Source organism: Myxocyprinus asiaticus, chromosome 10, assembly GCF_019703515.2.
Source record: "Myxocyprinus asiaticus isolate MX2 ecotype Aquarium Trade chromosome 10, UBuf_Myxa_2, whole genome shotgun sequence".
Lineage (NCBI taxonomy): Eukaryota > Metazoa > Chordata > Actinopteri > Cypriniformes > Catostomidae > Myxocyprinus > Myxocyprinus asiaticus.
Window position 1 is genome coordinate 43,610,902 of NC_059353.1, and position 23,781 is coordinate 43,634,682.

Here is a 23,781-nt window from a genome sequence, read left to right on the forward strand (position 1 = left end):
GCATGAGAATGCCCAGGAGTAAAAGAGATGGAACGTTTCTCTTCGTCACTACCAGCGGTCCAGTGAGACGCTGGCACAGGCAGCCAGCAGACCTTCGTGCCCCAGTCACACAAGTACAGAGATGAAGGTCAACTTCAAGCATTTTCCCATGAGTTTGTGGTGCCATTCTATGTGTATACATCCTAAACTGAGGGCCGCTGTCGTCACTGGCCTCCAGACCAAACCTCTAGGGACCCAGTGAGGGCCCTTTGCTGTAAAGATAGAAAGACATGCTGCCAACCTCTCAGACAGCTCTAAATTCCTCACTCCACCAAGATGGCACCAAGAGGACCACTCACTGACCTGACAATAATTAGAGACATGTGGAAGAGCATGTGATGCATCCAAAGAAGCAAAGCAGCTCCTTTTAAGTATGAAAAATTACATCAGTGGTGTGCACATGCAGTTTCCCGCCCCATTTATTTGTAAAAATAAATGCTCTCTGATGTCACAGATATCCCAGCTGCTAACTTTACAAAAAATAAATAAATCCCTCAGCAACAGGAAAAATATTGTCACAAATTGTCCCTCTTTAAACCAACACTGCTTACCAAATGTATTTAAAGAGACTGATTGCGATCATAGGCATAGCTTTGGAAAGAAACAAACTGACCCCTGATCACGTGCTGGTATTTTCGCCATTAACTGTGAAAAACACTCAGTATGAGATACTGGTAAATTAAGCATTAATAACTCAAGGGAACTCACTAGATATGTAGGCGATGCTCTTAAAAGGGTTAATCTTGGATTAGTGCATGGTTTCTGAAGTTAATAAATAGGATATAAATGAAATCAATAACTGAGTCAATCATATTTCTGCAGTGGGACAGCACGTGAATTAGCATTGTACTGAATATTCACATTACAAGCACATGCAGATATCAGTGGTGCTGTAAGCGCTTTTAAGTGGAAATCAGTGACAGCATTTGTGGCATAATGATGATTACCACAAAAAAATAATTTTGCACAAAATTTAAAATACTAAGAAGTTCTAGAAATGTAAAACATAACTGACTTTCTCTTTCACTCATATACTGTCCAGATGCGAATATAAACAACCACCGGACCCCTCCAATGAAAATGAATGAAAATGAATGAAATGGCACTACTCCTATTCACAAAAAGTTTTATATTTTTATATTTGTTACATTTAGAATACTACCATACTACTCTTACTCCTTCTGCTGTATATAGATAGAATAGTATGGTATTATGTTATTTCAAAGATAACAAATTACTCATTTCATTGGTTTCTTCATTCTCCTGCATTTCTCACTTGTGCAAAAAGCTTCCCACATGTTGGCTAAAGCTCTTTATTTTTATTGCTTGCTGTATTGTTTATGAACCGTGTTGGCTAAATGTATCACGCACCTTCTTACAGATTACATTTACACCATGTCTGTGGCCCTGCTTAGGCCTGACCATGAGTGTTTGCAGGCCTCTTGGCAGTTTTCCAGCCTGGACACTCACAATCTCATATTCGGTACCCTCTTGAGAACATCTCCTTGTGTCTTCAATAAGGTATCTTGCTGCAGACTGGCAAACCAATATACCTGTTTGTAGGGCTGGCATTTAAAGGAATAGCTCACCCAAAAAGTAAGCATGTTTATGCATAACCAATTATGCTTAATAAGCCGACAACGTGTGTGGTCATGAAAACGCAATAAACGGCGTTGCTTTATCAGTGTAAGGTCATAAACGGAATAAACCGGTTGACACGGGTAGATTTTTGCCCATTATGCCGATTTCGCGTGGCATGTAAACATCTTTACCGGTGTTCTCACCGGCTTATCCAATGTGTGCCCGTGTTGATCGTATGTCTCTTCACGGTTTGACGTCAAAAGCAGAGAATAACGCGATTATTTCAAATCCCATGTAAACATGGTATTCTTGCTTTGTCAGATTTTTTAAATAAGCAGATTTTTGGGAATAATCAGTGTATTGGTGTGCATGTAAATGTGGTCATTGATATCAAACCTGATCTGACATGTTTTCATGCACCAAGTTTAAAGGAATGATCCGGGTTCAATACAAGTTAAGCGCAATCAACAGCCTTTGTGGCATAATATTGATTACCACAAAAAAAAAAAAAAAAAATTTCGACCTGTCCCTCCTTTTCGTAAAGAAAAAGCAAAAATCGAGGTTACGGTGAGACACTAACAATGGAAGCCAATTTTTGGAGGCTTTAAGAGGCAGAAATGTGAAGTTTATAATTTTATAAAAGCACTTACATTAATTCTTCTGTTAAAACTCCTGTATTATTTGAGCAGTAAAGTTGTTTAAATCATTGTTTTTATGCTCGTTTTAGGTTTTTAGTGTTTATGGCATTATGTCGTCATGGCAAACGAAGTTGTACAGTTTGATATAAAAGTTTACACAGAAAAGGTTAGAAAGCGATTTTATCACACTAAAACACGTTTAATGTTCACGTCTTGTGGTTATACTTTTGAAACAGTGTGCATTTTAACATTTACAGATTGGTCCCATTCACTTCCATTGTAAGTTCCTCACCGTAAAACAGATTTGAGCTTTTTTTAAAGAAAAGGAGGGATGAGTCAAAACATTTTTTTGGTGCTAATCAACATTATGCCACAAATGCTGTCGATTGAGCTTAACTTGTATTGAACCCGAAATATTCCTTTAGAGCAGGTGAAGACTTTAAGTGAATAGTGACTTGGGTGAACTATTTCTTTAAATTTTGGGGCACTGAACATCATTTACATCCCCAAATCATATGAAACATCTAGTTAAACAATATAATCCTTTAGGAAATACACGCCTCATATTTTGCCTGCATGCATTTGACTACAGGACTTCTTTGGCTCCTCTGGTGATATTATAAACCCAGGTTGACATAAGCAGTCTGCAATAATCTGAACAATACTTCGAGCCAAGCAGAGCTCTGATTAAACAAACATCCCTTTCTCCACAAGCATACCCTCTCCAAACCCCGAACCCACATCTTAATGTCCGCAGAACAGGTTGGGTTACACTGTGTTGTAAACAAACTTCTTGGGTTCCCATTTGTGGCAGTTTAGCAGAAGCCCCTAAATGCAAGACTTACATTGGTCTAGTCCTGTTTTGGCAGCATGAAGTGCACTGATATACTGGCTAAGATTCTATCTCTGTTAGAAATCTTTCTCTGCTTATCCTCCACTAGCAATGTAAATCCCAGCCCTTGGGGAATAAAGATGTTTTACCTGATGTCGAGGAAATAGCACTAAAAATGTGATTACTAGTGACGAAGACGAAGGGCAACCACAGTGCCTCCAGTGACTTGCAGTAGTCTCAGGAGCTTCTCAAAACATGCAAATAAAAAAACAAACAAACAAAAAAAACAAAAAACAATATGTAATCTTCTGACACCTCTCAACAATCAAACTCCATCATTTATGTATTACAATTCAGGCATATGTGTATTATAAAATGTACATTTCTGATTTTACATTTTGATTGGATGAGCTGTGTTCAAAACTTTGGTCCCACTTCATATTAGGTGTCTTTAACTACTATGTACTAACATTAAAATACATTCAATACAATGTACTTATTGTGTAACTACATGTTGTTCTGCACATTTCTCACAAGATTCACATTTGCTGCTACTGAGGTTGAGGTACAGGTAGGTTTAGGGGTAAGGTTATGGTTAAAGGTCAACCGATAGTTGATTTTGCCGAAACCGATAACTAAGGTGGTGGGAAAGACCGATAACCGATTCATCGGCCGATAGTTTTTAAAATCAATTCATAGAATGTCAAAAACAATTTTTATACTTTCTTTACAATGGCGGGCAAAGACAAAGAGTCCAAAATGAGTAAAATCCCAGATGCAGTTTTTTGTTCAAACAAAATCCCAATAAAACCATGACAAAAATAAGATTTGGTGCATAACGTGGGACTTTTAAAACAAGTCCGAAGCACACTGGGGACTCTTATTTTGAAATGACAAAATAATGAAAAGCTATCGACAACTGCCCAGATCAACATAAATTTTTGCAGATTACTGATAATTCCAAAAAGCAACTATCAGCACTGATTAATCTGTAAAACCGATATATCGGTCTACCTCTATTTAGGGTTTAGGGTAAGGGTTGGGGTAAGGTTAGGTTTAGGATTAGGGGTAAGGTAAACAGTGTAATTATAGATCTACTTACATCTACATGTATGTACAATGCAAAAACATGTATGTTCATAATAATACATTGTATCAAATGCTTAAGTACATAGTAGTTGAAGACAACTAATATAAAGTGGGTCCGAAGCTTTTGTAAAATGCAGATAAAAGCACACCTGTGACTGCACCTTCTATATTATGCTCCAAGTTCATATTGCTTGACAACCGTAAACACCCTAAATAAAATAGTTTATTCTGATTATCAATATTAATAAATGTAACAGATTAATGAACACTTGTCTTTTAACATAGTGCTGTTTCTACTGTTATTTTATAAATGAAATAATCATCCGATTTAGCTGTAATTTTACCACAGGCAAGGGGTGTTCTTATGCACAACTTAAAGTGGAGTGCCTAAAACACCCTTAACCATGGTAAAATCACTGTAATGTGAAGCCTCAAGTGGTTTATTGCTGTAGAATGAGCTGTACTATACTTTAAAAAAAGCCTCTACTAATTTCATGTTTGGAAAGGAGCCAGAAATGTCAGGGGATGAGGTCAACGGTTTGAAAACTGACTCTCCCCGATGAGGAATACATAATATTCTCTCTAGGGTAAATAAGGCTAGGTTAGGACTGTATTCTTATTTTTCATTAAATTCTTAATAATTTATTGGCTTTGATGAGGAACATTTCTTAACCACAGTCCAAAGTTTTCCCCTGAAAGCTATGTTGACCTATTCTATGGCAAACAGATCGTACTGTATGTCCTCAAAACAGAACTGCAGATGATAAGGGATTGATTCTGGAATGCAACTCTCATTCAATGCACACATTAGCAAAATTATATTACATTAAAGGTACGCTCATTACAAAAACTGAACCATGCTACCCTATGATAAAGTCTCATAGGAGAAAAAAGCACAATCTAGTTTCTTTCCATGTATACAGTGGGTACCTAAATATAAGCAAATTTGTGACACTGACCATGTCACATCCTTTGTACAAAAGGTCAGACTTTCTTGCTTCCATTAAAGTACACAAGATGCTCTTTAGATCATTCTCAGATCATGCTGGACAACGTGTACATCTTGTGGAGTTCATGTCAGCTCGAGTGCATGCTGTCATGCCAAAGGACCTCAACATATATATCACCTCAGGCTACGACAGTGTTGACAAGCAAAAGGCCACCTGGCTGATTCTCAGTGGCTTCATGCAACAACGCGTGCATTACTTATTAAAAAAGTAAAAATCTGATCTTGACAATAAATTAGTGAGGGCTTACATTCTGCACGGCTTGGCTTCAAACTAAACTGTTTTTTTTTATTTTATTTTTTTAATTTTTAAATCAACTGCATTCCACCTTTTCAAAGTTAATGCTTTGAATAGTTAAATCATTTCAGAAAATGTTGCTAAAAAAAAATTTTATACACTATATTGTACTGTCATATAACATGCAAGCACACCACTCAAACAGATGGACAGCTGTTTTTTATTACAAATTGTCTGAACAAATGTGTTTCATGTAGGCTATGCGGGATTTTATAACTGTAATCAACTAACTGTGTTCAAAACCACAGCGGGATTTCCTACTATAGAGGGTAAAATATTTGCTCTTAGGTGATAAAACTCTTTTAAGATCTACCACATCAATGCCATCCTTTTCCACTATCTAAGAAATGAAACTTGTGTCAAATGTAAAGACTTTACCCAAAAAAGTTCTGAAAAGAAAGAAAATTCTGTTTTCCTTTACTCATTTATCTCATGTTGTTCCAAACCGGTATGTCTTTCTTTCTTCCATAGAGCACAATAGGAGATGTCAGGCAGAATATTAGCCTCAGTGACTATTCACTTTCATTGTATGGAAAAAAGAAGCAACAAAAGTGAATGGTGACTGAAGCTAACATTCTGCCTATACCTCCTTATGTGTTTTACAGAAGAAAGTAAGTCATATATGTTTGGAATGGCATGAGGGTGAGTTAATCATGACAGCATTTTCATTTTTGGATGAACTGTTGCTTTAATTCAAATGCAGTCCTGTGTGCTTTGTCATGAACACCTAACAAATTGTAACACCAAGATCTCAGCTATGAAAAATGTGCAATACGCCACTGTTTTCCCTTGACGTTACAATAGTTTCAGCAAAAAATGCAATCTGATATGTTCCGTCTACTCTACCTCACTAATTTAGCCTCTGGTCCCTGCTTAAAAAAAAACCTGGACAGTTTGGCTGGTCTGTTGTGCTGGTTTAAGAGGGGTTTTGGGCACTTATGAGATACTGAGGCTGGGAGACCAGCTAACCAGCTAACTACCTAAACACCAGCTTGGACAGGCTGGGAGACCAGCTACACCAGTTTAAAAACAGCTTTGCCAGGCTGGGAGACCAGCTAGATCAGTAAAACCATCTTAGCCAAGCTTGGAGACCAGCTCAACCAGCTATACACCAGCTTGGCTAGGCTGGAAGACAAGCTAGACCAGCTAAAACCAGCTTGGACAGGCTGGGAGACCAGCTAGACCAGCTAAACCAGCTTGACTAGGCTGGGAGAACAGCTAGACCAGTAAAACCAGCTTAGCCAGCCTTGAAGACCAGCTCAACCAGCTATACACAAGATTGGCCGGGCTGGGAGACCAGCTAAAACCAGCTTGGCCAGGCTTGGAGACCAGCTTAAACAGCTTATCCAGCTAGGCCAGGCTTGGAGACCAGCAACACGAGTAAAATCTGCTTTTCCAGGTTTGGAGACCAGCTAAACCAGCTATTCACCAGCTTGGCCAGGCTTGGAGACCAGCTAAACCAGCTATTCACCAGCTTGGCCAGGCTTGAAGACCAGCTAGACCAGCTAAAACTAGCTTGGCCAGGCTGGGAGGCCAGCTAGACCAGTAAAACCAGCTAGGCCTGGCTTGGAGACCAGTTAAACCAGATATGCACCAGCTTGGCCAAACTTGGAGACCAACTAAAACCAGCTTGGCCAGGCTTGGAGACCAGCAACACGAGTAAAATCTGCTTTTCCAGGTTTGGAGACCAGCTAAACCAGCTATTCACCAGCTTGGCCAGGCTTGGAGACCAGCTAAACCAGCTATTCACCAGCTTGGCCAGGCTTGAAGACCAGCTAGACCAGCTAAAACTAGCTTGGCCAGGCTGGGAGGCCAGCTAGACCAGTAAAACCAGCTAGGCCTGGCTTGGAGACCAGTTAAACCAGATATGCACCAGCTTGGCCAGACTTGGAGACCAGCTAAAACCAGCTTGGCCAGGCTGGGAGACCAGCTAGACCAGCTAAACCAGCTTGGTCAGGCTGAGAGACCAGCTAGACCAGTTAAAAAAACAGCTTGTCCAGGCTGGAAGACCAGCTAGACACCAGCTTGGCCAGGCTTGGAGACCAGCTATTCCCCAAGGCTATTCCAAAAGTTAGGAAGCATAATTATGCTGCCTTCTAAGTTACCTATTTTGGTCAAATATAAAGACATCATTGCATCTAACTGCTCAAAAAAAAAAAAAAAAAAAAAAAATGCTTAAACCAGCCTAAGGAGGTTTACTGGTCTTAGCTGGTTTAGTTGGTCTTCCAGCCAGGCCAAGCTGGTATTTAGCTGGTTTAGCTGGTCAGACTGCTAAGTCTCTTAGACCACTCTAAAACCAGCCAAACAGAAGCGAAACAGTCAAGAAACAGCCAAAGATATGTCAATTACAAATATAATTTACTCAGTACAGAAAATAGACAATTTTACCCAATATTTGTATGTGCTTATGTTTGTTAGAGTTTCATTAATCTGAGGTTTAATAGATTCATACAGTTGAGAACATACGTAAGTTTTCATTCCCCTTTTGTCTCATCAATGTTCACACCCCTTTCATAATTAATACAAATATAGAGATAAAACATTTTTGTATTTAGTACTGCCCTTCAGAATCTACATAAGCAGATATTTACATAAAGCATAGTATGCATATAGTAGTGTGTTTCCTTCTTGAGCATCAATGAATGTTTTCACCTTGTGTAATAGTTGTGTATGAGTCCCTCAATTGTCCAAAAAGTGTTTTTTTTTTTTTTACATTTTAGAATAATAGTAAATTCATCAAAACTATGGAATAACATAAATGGAACTATGGGAATTATGTTGTGACTAAACAAAATCCAAAATAAATCAAAACTGTGTTATATTTCAGCATCTTCAAAGTAGTCACCCTTTGCCTAGAATTTGCAGACATGTACTCTTGACATTTTCTCAACCAACTTCTTGAGGTATCACCCTGGGATGCTTTTAAAACAGTATTGAAGGAGTTCCCATCTATGTTGGGCACTTATTGGCTGCTTTTCTTTATTATTTGGTCCAAGTCATCCATTTCAAAAACTTTTTTTATTTTTTTTTTTTATTAAATTTGAGTTTTATAATGAAATAAATTAATATGGTGGCACAATTATATTTTTGTCTACAAAACTAATTTCAAACATTTAAGCATACGCCTTCAGATCAAAAGATTTTTGAGATCATGAGAAACATTTCAGTCAAGTGTTTCAAAACTTTTGACCGGTAGTGTATATAAAGTGGTGCAGGACTTTTAATTATAAAGAAGCCCGAAATACACATGGGACTCCTATTTTGAAATGTCTGTGCTCCCAGTTGTGATCACACTGACGGATGATTTGTTGCTAACCAGAGCTCCTGAGTTCACACCCTCAGTTCTTTTCGGGTGATTCATGAAAAAGACCCGGTTCAAAAGAGTCATTTGTTCATGACTTTCTCGCGCTGTGTTTGTTGTTGCGTGCGGTGCAGCAAGCTCGTCATCACAACAGAACGGGTGAAAAGCGGCACGAGACACACTGGTGTGCACTCTAAAGATGTTTTCAATAACTCACAAGATGATATCTGACAGAACCGCATATGAACGCACACAACCCGACTGTCGCCATTGGCAACTAGATTTTAAATTATTGTCGCAATCAATTATTTTTGGTCGCATTTGCGACCATTTTAGTCACAGTCCTGCTATGTCCTTTTATAATGCTTTGGGTCAAATTTAATGGAAAACTTTGCAAGTTGTGCTCCGTAGCACTGCAGAATTTTAAGCAGCCTCCAGAGTGGCAGCGGCTATTTGCATACCATCATAGAAAACAATTGTTTAGAATTTTAGAATGCGCCATGTCGTCCACCAGATGCATCCGTCGTGCGACTCCCTTTACACCCTGTTTACACCGAATGTGCCAAAAATGCGTCAAAAGCAATACACTCCATTAAAATCAATTATGCATTCTACACGTCGCACCGACAGTAAAAGGGTGTCCTGTTCCATTTTATGCTGCACGCGTTGGCACTACTACAGCCAACAATACAAGTAAATGGTTAAGAATGTTTGTGTCGATGCGTCCAGTGTAGCAGCCTCAAGACACTTCATCGCGCCACTTAGCATCAATGGACGCACCCAGTGTAGACATGGTGTTACAGAGAATCTTACTTTGTAGGCAGTAGACAGCAAGGCAGCTCACTAGGTTTTGAAACAGAGTCAGTGTCCCCTAATCCTCATGAGTGGAGAAATTTAAACCCTGCTTTGAGACTGGCGAATTGACGTGACATGTCCGTCTGACAAAAGCATGTAGAAGTACCTGTTGCACATCTGCTTCTGTTTACATGCAGCAAAGCGATTAGCAACCTGCTTGAAATAATGAAGCAAAGCAATGAAGCACAGCCTAATGTTCTGCCTCTAATCACAGCGTAACCACATTAGACGGGCAGTTACTGAAGGGTATTTTGCACCCATTCCTTTGAAACTCAGTGAGGCTGATAACAGAGTATAAGCAGATAAGGATGAAAGTGCCCCTGGGAATCAAAGTCACACTTAAGATACACCCAGAGAAAAGTTTAAGCAGTGGTCCTAAGTTGATTGGAGAACTTAAAATAAATGTTTTGACATCCAGTAAGAGTAGAGATTTAGCATGATTGCGAATGGCATAGCTCAGATAATTTTGTATTGAAATTTTATGAGAAATGTTTGAGTTTATATTGAGATCTCTGATTTCTGCAAGTTTTAGTATCTCAGCATAGTTTGAGACATTATTGAAACCCCTTCTAAAACTATAGAGGAGACACAAGTGAGACTAATACCCAATTGCTCTTCGTTTGATCTTATTGCTGTCTAGGAGAAACAACTGAGATATTAAAGGTATAGATCCCCCAAAAATTTACTTGTCTTCATGTTGTTCAACAGTTCTTTAGAGGCACAGACAAACAGTTGTTAGGCAGAATGTTAGCCTCAGACACCATTCACTTTCATTGCATTTTTTTTCTCCATTCAGTTGTAATTAATGGGGACTGAGAGACTAAAATTTGTGCCTAATATCTTTCTTTCTCCCTTGGGGTTTGGAACAACATAAGGGTGAGTACACGATGACAGAATTTTCATTTTTTACATATTTAAAATACAAAATATAAGTAACTGTATTCCACTACAGTTACAATTTAAATCATTAGTATTTAGAATACAGTTACATTCAAAAAGTATTTTGATTCCTGAAGAGATTACTTTGCATTTTATTGTCATTTGTTTCATTTCATATTTAGTCCTTTCAGATGGAAAACATTTATACATATAAATGATGCAATCCAAAGTGCATTTGAACAGCGGTGAAACACTTTCTTATGATGTGTTACATTCATACGAGCAGACAGAGAAGTGAGTTTGAAGTAAGTTTGGAGCAGAAGAAATAGAAATAAACCTTGTGTAAATTGTCAGCTTTATGCTAAGCTAAAATGCTGTTTCTAGCCATTTTACATGCACATGTTACCAGGCACTATCATATTTTGTTTTTCAAGAAAATTCTCATGTTTCTAGTAAGACCTTTGATATTAGGGCAAAAATCTTATTCTTGATAATAATTTTTGTATTGTTTTCCTGTAAAAATATCTAAAAATCCTTAAAACAAGATCATTTGATTTATTTTGTTTTAGAAACAACACTGCATAAGATATTTAGGTTTTTCAGAGAATGTATTTTTAACATGTGTGTTTTGTCTTACTGTACTGGCAGAGTTTTTATAGTCAAGACAAGTGAAAAAAAATCTACCAGTGCTGAAGAAGTAATCCAAAGTATTTAGAATACATTACTGACCTTGAGTAATCTAACGAAATACGTTACAAATTACATTTTACAGCATGTATTCTGTAATCTGTAGTGGAATACATTTCAAAAGTAACCCTCCCAACCCTGTTTATAACCATGAGAAAACCATGTTATCATATATATTTTTTAATCTATCTTGCAGGCACACATGCAGAAACACTGTTACAAAAAGCAATAGCCAACTTTTTACAGAGGTAGACAAACTTCTAAACTATAAAAGAGTGTTATATTACCATGTATTGTTAAATTGATCCATTGATTTTATCTGAAACTCTAGAGGAGCCACATGTGAGATTTGGGTCATTTTCTCGGGTGAAACATCTAAGATGCAAAACACTTCTCAATTTACTCTCTATTTTATTTTATTGCTTTCTAGGAGAAACAACTGAGATTTTAAAGAGACCTCATTTGCGATTTTCTGCTACACATGCAAGACTGCTATAGCAACAAGATTGCGAACTTTCTCCAGAGGTACAAGTCAGACTTCTAAACTGAGTGTGTTATTTACTATGTATTATTGGTAAATATATATGAAAAGATCTCTACCCCTAGAGAAGATTACTAGGCTCTTTCTTTCTTGCTTGCTTTCTAAAAAGCAGGAGACTTCCAGCAAACACCCCTACTACAGCGTACACCAGACAAACTTCTAAACTTCAGTGTTCCCTTACAAACAAAATAGTCACATATATAAGTAGAAACGGGAAGTCGCAAAAGGTGCTGATCTCCTACCTGAAGATAGGTCCATGGAGAAGCTTCCTTCTGATGGTAACATTCTCATCCATTTAAAAGCACGAGTTCAGAGATCATGCCAGAGAGCATAAGCTCAAGCTTCAGTCAAACTGTCCCCAGCTGCTCCTCACATTGCCGTTTGTGCTCTGCCCGATCTAGACTCTCTCTCTCTCCTCTTACTCTTTCAGTGACGGCCCAGTGGAAAGGGCCATGGAGGCCACATCACAGAAACACTCAGGCACAAACACCAAACTTGGAGAGCGCCAGGCGGCCACTGGAGCTCCAACCTGCACTGGCGTTGAACTCTGCTCAGTGTATACAGTGTATACAAGAGCAGCTTCTTATCTCTCAGCTCTGCCCCTCATGCAAACACTCTAAAAAGGAAAGGCTTCCTCATGCATGCCTCCTCTCTAAGGCATGTCCCGTACGGCCTCTCTCTTTCTTTCAAAAAAGCTGTCAAGTAGGCAAATTAACGTTACCGTCAAGGCCAGGTTAAAAAAAAGAAGGACTGGATGCATGACAGGAAACAGTAATTATATGACAAACTGGCTTTCGTTTGGTGTGATGTGTGGACAAAGTTATGTGATGTCGAGCGAGTTGTTGTTTTGGAGAATAGTGTAAGTTTCTGAGAGTAATCAAATTTTCCTTGATCTTTTGAGATAAAATAGTTTGTTGTGGGCTGGAGAAGCTTGTTTAGTTAATGTGAGACCTTGCGCAAAATTGAACAAGCTCTCATAGCACTCATGAACGCGCAAATGACATCAAGACTTTTGCTGAAAAATTAATTAAAGGGGTAGTTCATCCGAAAATTAAAATTCTCTCATCGTTTACTGACTCTCATGCCATCCCTTGCCCTGAACACAAACAAAGATTTTTAGAAGAATATTCCAGCTCTGTAGGACCATACAATGCAAGTGAATGGGTATCACAATTTTGAAGCTTCAAAATGCACATGAAGGCAGCATAAAAGTAAGACACATTGAAAAGTGAGAAACAGATCAATATTTAAGTACTTTTTTATACTTTTATACTTCTGAAAATATACATTTAACCACTGGAGTCTTAAGGATTTTTTTTATGCTGCCTTTTAGGTCCTTTTGGAGCTTCTTGCATTGTATGGACCTACAGAGCTGAAATATTCTTCTAAAAATCTTTGTTTGTGTTCTGCAGAAGAAAGAAAGTCATACACATCTCAGATGGTATGAGGGTGAGTAAATGATGAGAGAATTGAAATTTTTGGGTGTACTACCTTTTAAATTCTGTGTTGTTTCTCATCAAAATCTATCGTATGCCATTCAAAAGACTTGTAATATGATGCACAAGTCGCACTACGACTATGTTTATGATACGTTTGGGTCCTTTTTAAAGTAAACCGCTATCTACTGCCATTGTATTGAAAAGACAGAGGGCTATGTTCATTAAAACATCTCCTTCTGTGTTCCACATAACAAAGCAAGGTCATATGGGGTTGGAACAACATGAGGGTGAGTAAATTATGACAGAAATGTCCATTTTGGGTGAACTATTCCCTTCAGTTCTGAAAAAAAGTTTATAACACATGAACCAAAATTCCCTATGGAAAGACTGACGTAAGTAAAGCACTGCAAAACCCTCAAGTGTGCATCGGGGGTCACTGCATATGTCTAAAACATTCTTTTACATTTTGGAGAAATAATCATCAGGATAAATAATCAGACATTGTTAATATATGACAAATTCAATGAGGAACTCATTCAACCGAACCAGAAAAAGTAAATCAAAAGGACAATAAAATCCTGGCATGTCACATAAAAGGGGACATGAGTGGAAAGAAAGCCCAAAGTGTCCTAATAAGGCAGTGGACACACAATGAAGCCAAAAATATGACCACTAAGACACTGATGAGCTAAGGAGGAATACTATAGGCCAAAATATCTACCTGCATCCAGTCAAATATTCATACATAAACAAGCACTATATTGTCAGCATGCATTACTAATAACATTTCACCACAGGCTCCCATCTTTATGAAGATTTTACATGAAAAAATATTCTTCCATTTGAACTGACAATTAATTATTGTGAATCGGTTCAAACTGTACATTTGAATAAACTGAAAACTTGAAAAAAAAAAACTGATCAAAGACTAATTTGTCTTTGCACAAAAATGTTCACATACGTATATATATATATATATATATATATATATATATATATATATATATATATATATATATATATATATATTATGTATGGCCCCCACAGAGCCCAGATCTCAACATCATTGAGTCAGTCTGGGATTACATGAAGAGACAGAAACAATTGAGACAGCCAAAATAGATAGAAGAACTGTGGAAATTTCTCCAAGAAGCTTGGAACATCCTATCTGCCAACAACCAAGAAAAACTGTGACCAGGTGTACCTAGGAGAATTGGGGCTGTTTTGAAGGTGGAGGTTGTCACAACAAACACTGATTTAGATTTTTTATGTTTACTGGACTTTGTATGACATTAATTGTTAAATGAAAACTATTTATAGTATTATTTCTGAAGATATCCTCACTATGCAACATTTTTCACAAGTGCCTAAAACTTTTGCACAGTACTGTATATATATATATATATATATATATATATATATATTGAAGTCAGAAGTTTACATACACCTTTTTTCACAATTCCTGATATTTAATCATAGAAAACATTCCCTGTCTTACGTCAGTTAGGATCACTACTTTATTTTAAGAATGTGAAATGTCAGAATAATAGTTGAGAGAATGATTTATTTCAGCTTTATTTCTTTCATCACATTCCCAGTGGGTCAGAAGTTTACATGCACTTTGTTAGTATTTGGTATCATTGCTTTTAAATTGTTTAACTTGGGTCAAACTTGGGCAGCCTTCCACATGCTTCTCACAATAAGCTGCTGGAATTTTGGCCCATTCCTCCAGACAGAACTGGTGTAACTGAGTCAGGTTTGTAGGCATCCTTGCTCGCACACGCTTTTTCAGTTCTGCCCACAAATTTTCTATCGGACTGAGGTCAGGGCTTTGTGATGGCCACTCCAATATCTTGACTTTGTTGTCCTTAAGCCATTTTGCCACAACTTTGGAGGTATGCTTGGGGTCATTGTCCATTTGGAAGACCCATTTGCGACTGAGCTTTAACTTCCTGGCTGATGTCTTGAGATGTTGCTTCAATATATCCACATAATTTTTCTTCCTCATGATGCCATCTATTTTGTGAAGTGCACCAGTCCCTCCTGCAGCAATGCACCCCCACAACATGATGCTGCCACCCCCATGCTTCACTGTTGGGATGGTGTTCTTTGGCTCTCAAGCCTCACCCTTTTTCCTCCAAACATAATGATGGTCATTATGGCCAAACAGTTCACTTTTTGTTTCATTAGACCAGAGGACATTTTTTTTGTCTGAGGTCTTGGCTGATTTATTTAGATTTTCCCATGATGTCAAGCAAAGAGTTACTGAGTTTGAAGGTAGGCCTTAAAATACCTCCACAGGTACACCTCCAATTCAGTACACCTCCTATCAGAAGCTAATTGTCTAAAGGCTTGGCATCATTTTCTGGAATTTTCCAAGCTGCTTAAAGGCACAGTTAACTTAGTGTATGTAAACTTCTGACCCACTGAAATTGTGATATAATCAATTAAAGTAAATTAAAAGTGAAACAATCTGTCTGTAAACAATTGTTGGAAAAAATATTTGTGTCATACATAAAGTAGATATCCTAAACAACTTGCCAAAACTATAGTTTGCTAATATTAAATCTGTATTGAAAAATGAGTTTTAATGACTTCATCTGTATATATACATATACATATATAGTCTGCATAGAAGTAGCCTATGAAGGGATCAAAGAGAGATGAATCTAACACAGCCTTTTTAACACAGGATTTTTTTATTTCCTTAGAGGCACAAAAGGAAAGGTTAATCTATTCCCATTGGGTACCACACCAGAGATGGCATGTGAAAATAATATGAGGTTTAATCACACTGAGGTTTGCATGCTTTCTTCATGCAAGATATTTACAGAAATGATTGTTTGTCCAGTTTAGAACGAGCTTCAGTCAAATCACACCTATTCTCTGATGACCTCCTCATGATAACAGATAAAGGTCAAAGGTCACCACCATCCAGCATGAAATGCTTGGAAGTATCATGATAAGATTAGTCTTGCATTGCCAGACTTTTGACTACTGGCATAAAGTCTGGTCTACACTGCAGTTTATTCTGGCAAAGAACCGCCTTTGACAGGAAGGGTGTGTCTGACAGACATGTAAAGCGACCAATCACATTTCCTTTTGTGTTTATGTACCATTTATTTATTAGAAATAAATGATACTATAATTACAGACCAGTGTGAAAAATCAGATTCAAATAATTGCACAGCGGTGTCTGTGACTGGTTGTACAGAAAACACTCAGTACCGATAAGTAATAAATACTGATTATTTTGAAAGACTCAAAACACATAAAGCGGAAAAAACAACTCTGTTCATGAATATTTATTCAACTTGCAACTAAGCACCCTAAACAAAACTCAAATTATCTGTAAAAGATTTGATGCCACTAATCTGGAAAACTGAATTGAAATGAATTCAAAATACTAACTAAAATATAAACCTATTCATTTACTTACCTTTTCACAAATGTAGACATATTTCAATGTTGATTTTTATTTACTTTGTAAATAGTATCTGTAGTATGTTTAGTAGATTGCACATGTAAAGGTGTGTCCAAAAAAAAAGAAAAAGAAAAAAAGTACAGAATCTTGTCATTACTTCATTACCAACATTTGTATTTTCATTTATTTCATACAACTCTAAATCTATATTTTTAAGTAAGTCTTTTAAAATGCTTTCAGCATTTTGTATCAACATTTTCTAGATTAACATCAGGTAGAACACGCATTGCACCACAAATAATTTTTTGGTGGCTATGGCAACAAACTGCTTTTCCCATTCTTGCTCTGAAATGACTCCATCACCTCATGATTAACAACATTTATGCCATAATACAGATGCACTATTTATTGAAGGTCTTGCTATTGTATTTTAAAACAGTCTAGACATGTGTCAGTAATCTCAATTTAAAAAAAAAAAAAAAAAAACAAAAGAAAACAGTCAGTATGAGAGTATGAGATTTCTCTCTTCACTACTCCATAAATGTGTCAAAATCTCACAAACTTGCAACCTCCCACACAAAACTGCTACAGTGTGACTTCATTCTCCAGGTTCACTGGTGTGTTACAAGCTATAGTTTTCCTGGAGTAATTAAAATGTTTATTTGTCTAAAGTGTTTCAAGAATTAGTTTTAATGCATTCCTTATGAATTCAATAGATAGACAGATGCATTCCTGTAAGTGCTTTTGTTATATATATATATAATTCAGATAGTTACGACTCTAAATTATGACTGGATGAGCCACATTTGAATCCGTAAAATGCAGAACATTCTGCACACACTGCGCATTCTATATTAAGGGGCTGTTCATACTGAATGTGTTTTTGAGATTGTCTGAGCTGAACTGTTTTTCTATGTAACATGTGCTAGATGGACATCTTTGACTAACGCACCATGTCTATAGCAACCGCAAACAGAGTAAAGTTAAGCCACGTTCACACTAATACTGTAGGATTCCAGTAGAAAACTATTTTCCAATTCATAACGTCATCATTTTCCAAAGTATGCACCTTATATCTCAAAGTTTTTTGCCCATGGCCATTTTCAAACTTGAATATTCACCACTTCCGGTATAAACCACTTTCAGAATCAGAATCAGAATCAGAATCAGCTTTATTGCCAAGTATGCTTACACATACAAGGAATTTGTCTTGGTGACAGGAGCTTCCAGTGCACAACAATACAAAGTCAACAGCAACAAGACTTTAAAAAAATGATTTAAATTGAATAAAAATAGATAAATATTGAAAAGAAAAAAGTATATATAGAATACACAATAGACTATATATATATATATATATATATATATATATATATATATATATATATATATATATATATATATATATATACATACATACATACATACACACACATGCATACATATACATACTGTACATATACACACACATGCACATACACACACACACATACAAATACACACATACATACATACACACACACATACACATACGTAGTGCAAATCTAAATACAAATCGGTTATGTACAGTGCAATGGAATGTAATGGCAGAAGAGGTAGGATGTGTTGGATAATATAAAAAGACTAAGCTGTGTATTGCACATAATTATTGCTCAATGGGGCAGTTTTAACTGTTCATGAGATGGATAGCCTGGAGGAAAAAACTGATCCTGTACCTTACGGTTCTGGTGTTCAGAGCTCTGAAGCGTCGGCCAGAAGGTAACAGTTCAAAAAGGTAGTGGGCAGGGTGATTGGGGTTCAGAGTGATTTTTCCAGCCTTTTTCCTCACTCTGGGAGTGTATAGTTCTTGAAGGGGTGGGGGGGGGGGGGGCAACCAATAATCCTCGCAGCAGTCCGAACCGCCCTTTGTAGTCTTCTGACGTCTGATTTTGTAGCTGAACCAAACCAGACAGTTATTGAAGTGCAGAGGACAGACTCAATGACCGTTGAGTAGAACTGTATCAGCAGCACCTGTGGCAGGTTGAACTTCCTCAACTGGCGAAGGAGGTACAAACTCCGCTGGGCCTTTTTCGCAGTGGAGTCAATGTGGGTCTCCCACTTCAGGTCCTGTGAGATGGTAGTGCCCATTTCAGTAGGGATGGAATGATAAATCAAATTCTGATATATCGCGAGACAAAACAATTAAGAACCATATCAAGGCACAACTCGATATTTTGAAATTTGCAACATTGTTTTCTGTCCATACGATCATAAATGAAATGACTCATCAAACATCATAATCTCTCTATCGCTTGATTTTTACCCCTACGGCACTTATACACTGTTTACAGGGTTTGCACAAAGTCCTTGTGCTTAAAGTGCTTGAATTTAGCTTTTAGAAATGTAAGAACTGGAATACCTGGAAAATTGGTTTGTTTTGTTAGAAAGTGCTTGAGATTAAAACAGAACATTTCTTCCGTGTAATGTGTGTCCATCAAAGATGAAATTGCACTCTACTTCTCATTGAATAAGTTTTTAATATCCTTTCTGTTCTTTACAGTCTAATAAAAAAGTAAAAAGAAATATTAATTTTAATCACAAATAGCACAGATACACTAAAAAACAAAGACTTCCCTCTCGTTAATAAACTGGAACACTGTGTGTGCGACTCTATGAGATGTGTTGCTCTCTTAAAGTGACGTAACCTTTTTAGCACTTGTAATTAAAATGAATGTAAACTCAATGTTATTAATTGTAAATTGTAAACTTTATTTCAAACATTGATAGCTCATATCATTATTATAATTTATATACAATTTTACGATATAATATTAATTAATAGAATGTAGATTTTTCATATTTTTAAAAAAGTTCAAATGTGACTATAATAATGATGACAAACAAATTATTAAAAAAATAAACATACACTTTCACATACTTTTTCAGGACAGATTCATTTTAGTTCTATTGCTTGTTCTGCACCTGATCAGCCTGAATGCATCCTATTTTCGAAGGTTATATATTTGTGATCTTTTTTTTTTACAGAGAAAGGTATATGAGAAACTCTTATTATTAAAAATACTAAGAGTATATATATGTATATTATACTGTATATATTGTTTTGATGAGAAATTATAATGTGCATTTTGCGCAAACATTTAAAAAAAATAATTTCATACTTTGTCATTTAAATGTTATTATATCAAATCAAGATTACAGAGAATCGTAAACATCATATAGTATATCAAACTGAATCGTGAGATAACCATATCGTCCCATCCCTACCTTCCAGCTATTTTAGCGATACAAAAAGTTTAAATTCTGCTGCTATTTCATTGCTTGCTGGCAATATAGGTCATCATAAGCATTCATTATTATTATTATCATGAACATATTAGTTCAGACTGCAAACAGTTTTGTATTGAACATTGGTGTCTTTTGTCATATTGCTGTTGCTGCCAGTTTATAACAGCAAAAAACAAAAACACAGGAAGTTTGGAGGTTTTACACTGTAAAAAGAAATTAAAAAAATGATTAATCAGTTTTTCTAAACATCCTTAAAACAAGATGCATTTATAGGAGGGCATCTTGTTTTATATGCATAGGATATTAAGAATTGTTTTCAGATAATGTTTTTTTAAGAATAAACCATAACTATGGATGCACCGATAGGAACATTTTTGGCCAATACGATACCGATTTTAACAAAAAACTATAGGTTGATAATGAAAATTTGCCACTTACCTAATTTTGTCATCAGATCACTGTTTTACTTAGGAATGCTTTAATAATGTACAAAGAGATACAAAAGCCTTTTCACTGTTCTAACAATAAATAATTTCCATTGAGCATGGATTGGATCGGTTGAACTCAAGACTGGCCAAAATTTTAAAGAAAGCCACAATAAAAGATGAATAAAAGATAAAACAAATAAAAAAGATACAAAAAAAAAAAAATTTAAAAAATTTAAAAAAATAATAAATATGATAATATGATGACTGATATGAAAAAAACTTCTTAAACATTTTTGAATTTTTGTTTTTGTTATTTAAAACAGCCTTTTTAGTAATAATACAAAGCCATATTGCAATTTCAATCTTAATTTAATCAATCAAGCAGCACTGATGGATATCAAACCCAAGTCTGCTGGTTTCAAAGTGTTCTGGATGGTTTCCCTCATCAGGTAGCCTACAGGTATGTGTCATGTCCATTTATTGCATTTTTTTGTCCACATTAACTTGAGAACTAGTCTGAATATATACATTTAATATGACACGTCCTTAGGAGTGCCAACCCTTTTGTGGCTATTATTATTTCTGGATTGTGCATTTAAATTTACAAAGTGTGTTACTAATTAATTATTTAAAAGAAACATTGGTTTTTCATATTGCTGTTTTCATGTTTATTTCTGATATGCCGATGGTTTTTTTTTTCTAATTTTGTTAGATTTATGCTAAAAGAGCATCCGTTTCACATTATGCCATGGTAAATTATTTTTTATGCATGGCCACTTGTGGCTTATTGCTTCATTATATTGATCCTAAAGACATATTAAACATATGAGAGTAGATTTAGGTACTTGAGATTCATCCAAACGTTCCCAACGTGCAAAACTGGCAAAGACCAAGATAAAACGCATAATTGCAAAATCAAAATAGTTGGCCTGTAGTTTAAAAAGCCATGGCACTGCAATGTTATTTGTGTGTAACCTAAATCAAAACAATTTAGTGCTCTGCTAGTGCAAATAAATGGCAGAATTGTTATAGTAGGGCAGTAGAACACAAAGTGCAGAGTCTGAGACAGCAGGGCGTAAAATTAATGAGCATGCGGAGGCTAACATGCTGATAATTAGCTTGTGTGCAGTGTATTCTTTTAAGACTGAGCCACGGCTGAAAGCCCTCGGGAAGCATGAGTCATTCCCCACGGGGGGCTCAGGAAAACATCACTCAAGCCCCTTTTACATTGCTCTTGCCATTATGAGGCTAAAGAGTGTGTTGCTAGTGGAAACAGCCCTTTTGATAAAATTCCTTAGATGATGATATTATGAGAATTTATGTGACATTTAAAGTATGAATGGAATGTCCTATTAAAACAGCTGCGCACACATAAAATTAACTCATCTCTGCAATCGAAAATGTCACTTCGTACAATGCAAGGACATTTTGAAGGCTGTTCAGACTGCGTTTCTCTGTGCTAATGGGCTGAATGGCTTTTGACTGAACATTGATTGGGAGGAAAATGATCTTATTAGCATCTCAAATTAAGGAAATACTTGCTGTTAATTCTTGAATTTGAATTATTCTTTAGAAAACATCGTTCAAGCACCACTTAGATATGATCAGACTTTGAACTTGAATTGAAAGGGGCATATAATACAGCTTCTCATAGCTTCCCACAGCCATGAACTAAAAGCAGTCATAAAATAATTGCAATTGAAACTGGGCATTTTTTTACTTTTTGTATTGATGCTCTCAACATACGGTGATGTTTTTGGTGACAACATTTCCCAAGTTTTGCTACAATCACATAGAAAATGGCTTCAAAGCCTGCTTAAGAAAGAAAGTATTTGGTTGTGGGCTGAAATCATTAGAGTCCCCGAGCTTTCACTGATTGAATGTAAGAAAATGGCAATTGCATTGCTACACTTTCATTTTCAGGCAAATTGTTTGTCAGGGAGCTGCTCTCTCTCTCCAGGCCATGATCTAATCACGTCAAAGTCAGGCGGCTCTATTTAGCCAGTCAACATCAGGAGGATACTAAACACAAAGTAATAGTGGTAAAAATAATGAAGAGCAGAGGGGGGAAAAATAATACAAGCAAGGAAAAATAATTCCCTAAACTGCTCTCAGGAAATTGCTTAGATCACTGGATGGCTTCTAAATACGGACACAGATAGCTATCCTGCAGGCCTTTTGTTCTGGGCGCACATATGTCACAAGAGATTCAAGCTCTTCAAGTAACAACCTAACATATGACTACCAAAATGTTTCATTGTACAAAAGTAAATAAATGTCCTCAAAATCAAACACTGAAACGTATTAATATTAACATGAATTGAATCAGCCGAATTATATGCAAAAATATGACATTGGCTGAATTGGAAAATTGACAAATTTGGTTTCTGTACTGCACTTGAATTTTAACATTTTCATACTCCTGGCAACCAACAAAGCAATACGTGTTTGGCACAAACTATGTGTATCCTCACTGCAATTGAACCCATATTTAATGTAGCTTGGTCATTGTTTTTGTTTTTATTTTATATGTTTATGGTTTTTGAAGATGAGGGAATGTTAAGCAACTTTTCCATGTTGGCACCTGCCTTATTTGGCTAGCTTCTATCAAATGACAAATGAATTTGAGGCAAAATACTGTGGAGTTTGAACAAAAGAAATGGGAATCTTTTTTTCTTCCCTCATAAGACCATATAATTTGCTGATAATTTCGACTTGTCTCTTGGTTGTATAAAAATCGTGGTTGCAGTTAGTCCCTTACAATGGAAGTGAATGAGGCCACTCAATGAACATTAAAATACACACTGTTTTAACAGTATAGCCATAAGATGGATACATTATACATGTATCATGACTGAAGTGTGAAAAATGTACTTATAGAATTTACCTGTGTTGCGTCGTCAGCATGGCTGTTCTTTTTTTTTTACTTGTTTTGAATACAAAAAAGTTAATAAGTAAAAAAAAAAAATCTGCCAGTGCAGTAAGACAAAATACACTTATATTAAAAATACATTTTCTGAAAAAAGCCTGAATATTGTACGCAAAGTAAATGTATTTTGTTTGAACCATTTAGATATTTTTTACCGGAAAAAAAATATCATCAAGAATACGATTTTTGCAGTATATCTTTGCCCTAATATCAAAGGTCTTAATAATATATATAAATGATCAAACATGGATTTTTTTTAAATTGTGGCTGGTAATATGTGCATGTAAGAGAGCTAGAAAAACCATTTTAGCTTAGCATAAAGCTAAATGTTCACTTGACAATTTACACAAGGTTAACTGCTTCTCCTGCTTCAAACTTACTTTAAAACAACACAAAGTGTACACAATGACATTTTCTTCTGATTGTCTGTTGATTCTTTATTAGTCTCTCACAGGGAAAGTTCCTCAATGATGTCATATCCACCTTTTCACTCATAACAGTGTGAAAGCACCCGCTGTCTACTCCAATGA

General features: G+C 36.3%; 1 protein-coding gene across 2 annotated transcripts in view; it reads right to left on the bottom strand.

Annotated features, from left to right (window-relative positions):
- LOC127447378 (dual specificity calcium/calmodulin-dependent 3',5'-cyclic nucleotide phosphodiesterase 1A-like) overlaps nucleotides 1-23,781 on the bottom strand; it is an 85,720-nt gene that overhangs the window by 42,512 nt on the left and 19,427 nt on the right. The window contains exon 1 of one of the 2 annotated variants that reach the window (XM_051709219.1): nucleotides 11,989-12,359. The exons of the other annotated variant lie outside the window; for it this stretch is intronic. Coding sequence (XP_051565179.1) covers nucleotides 11,989-12,041 — 53 coding nt within the window. The 5' untranslated portion in view covers nucleotides 12,042-12,359. Of the gene's footprint in view, nucleotides 1-11,988; nucleotides 12,360-23,781 lie in introns of those variants that run through there. 2 annotated transcript variants of the gene reach the window in all.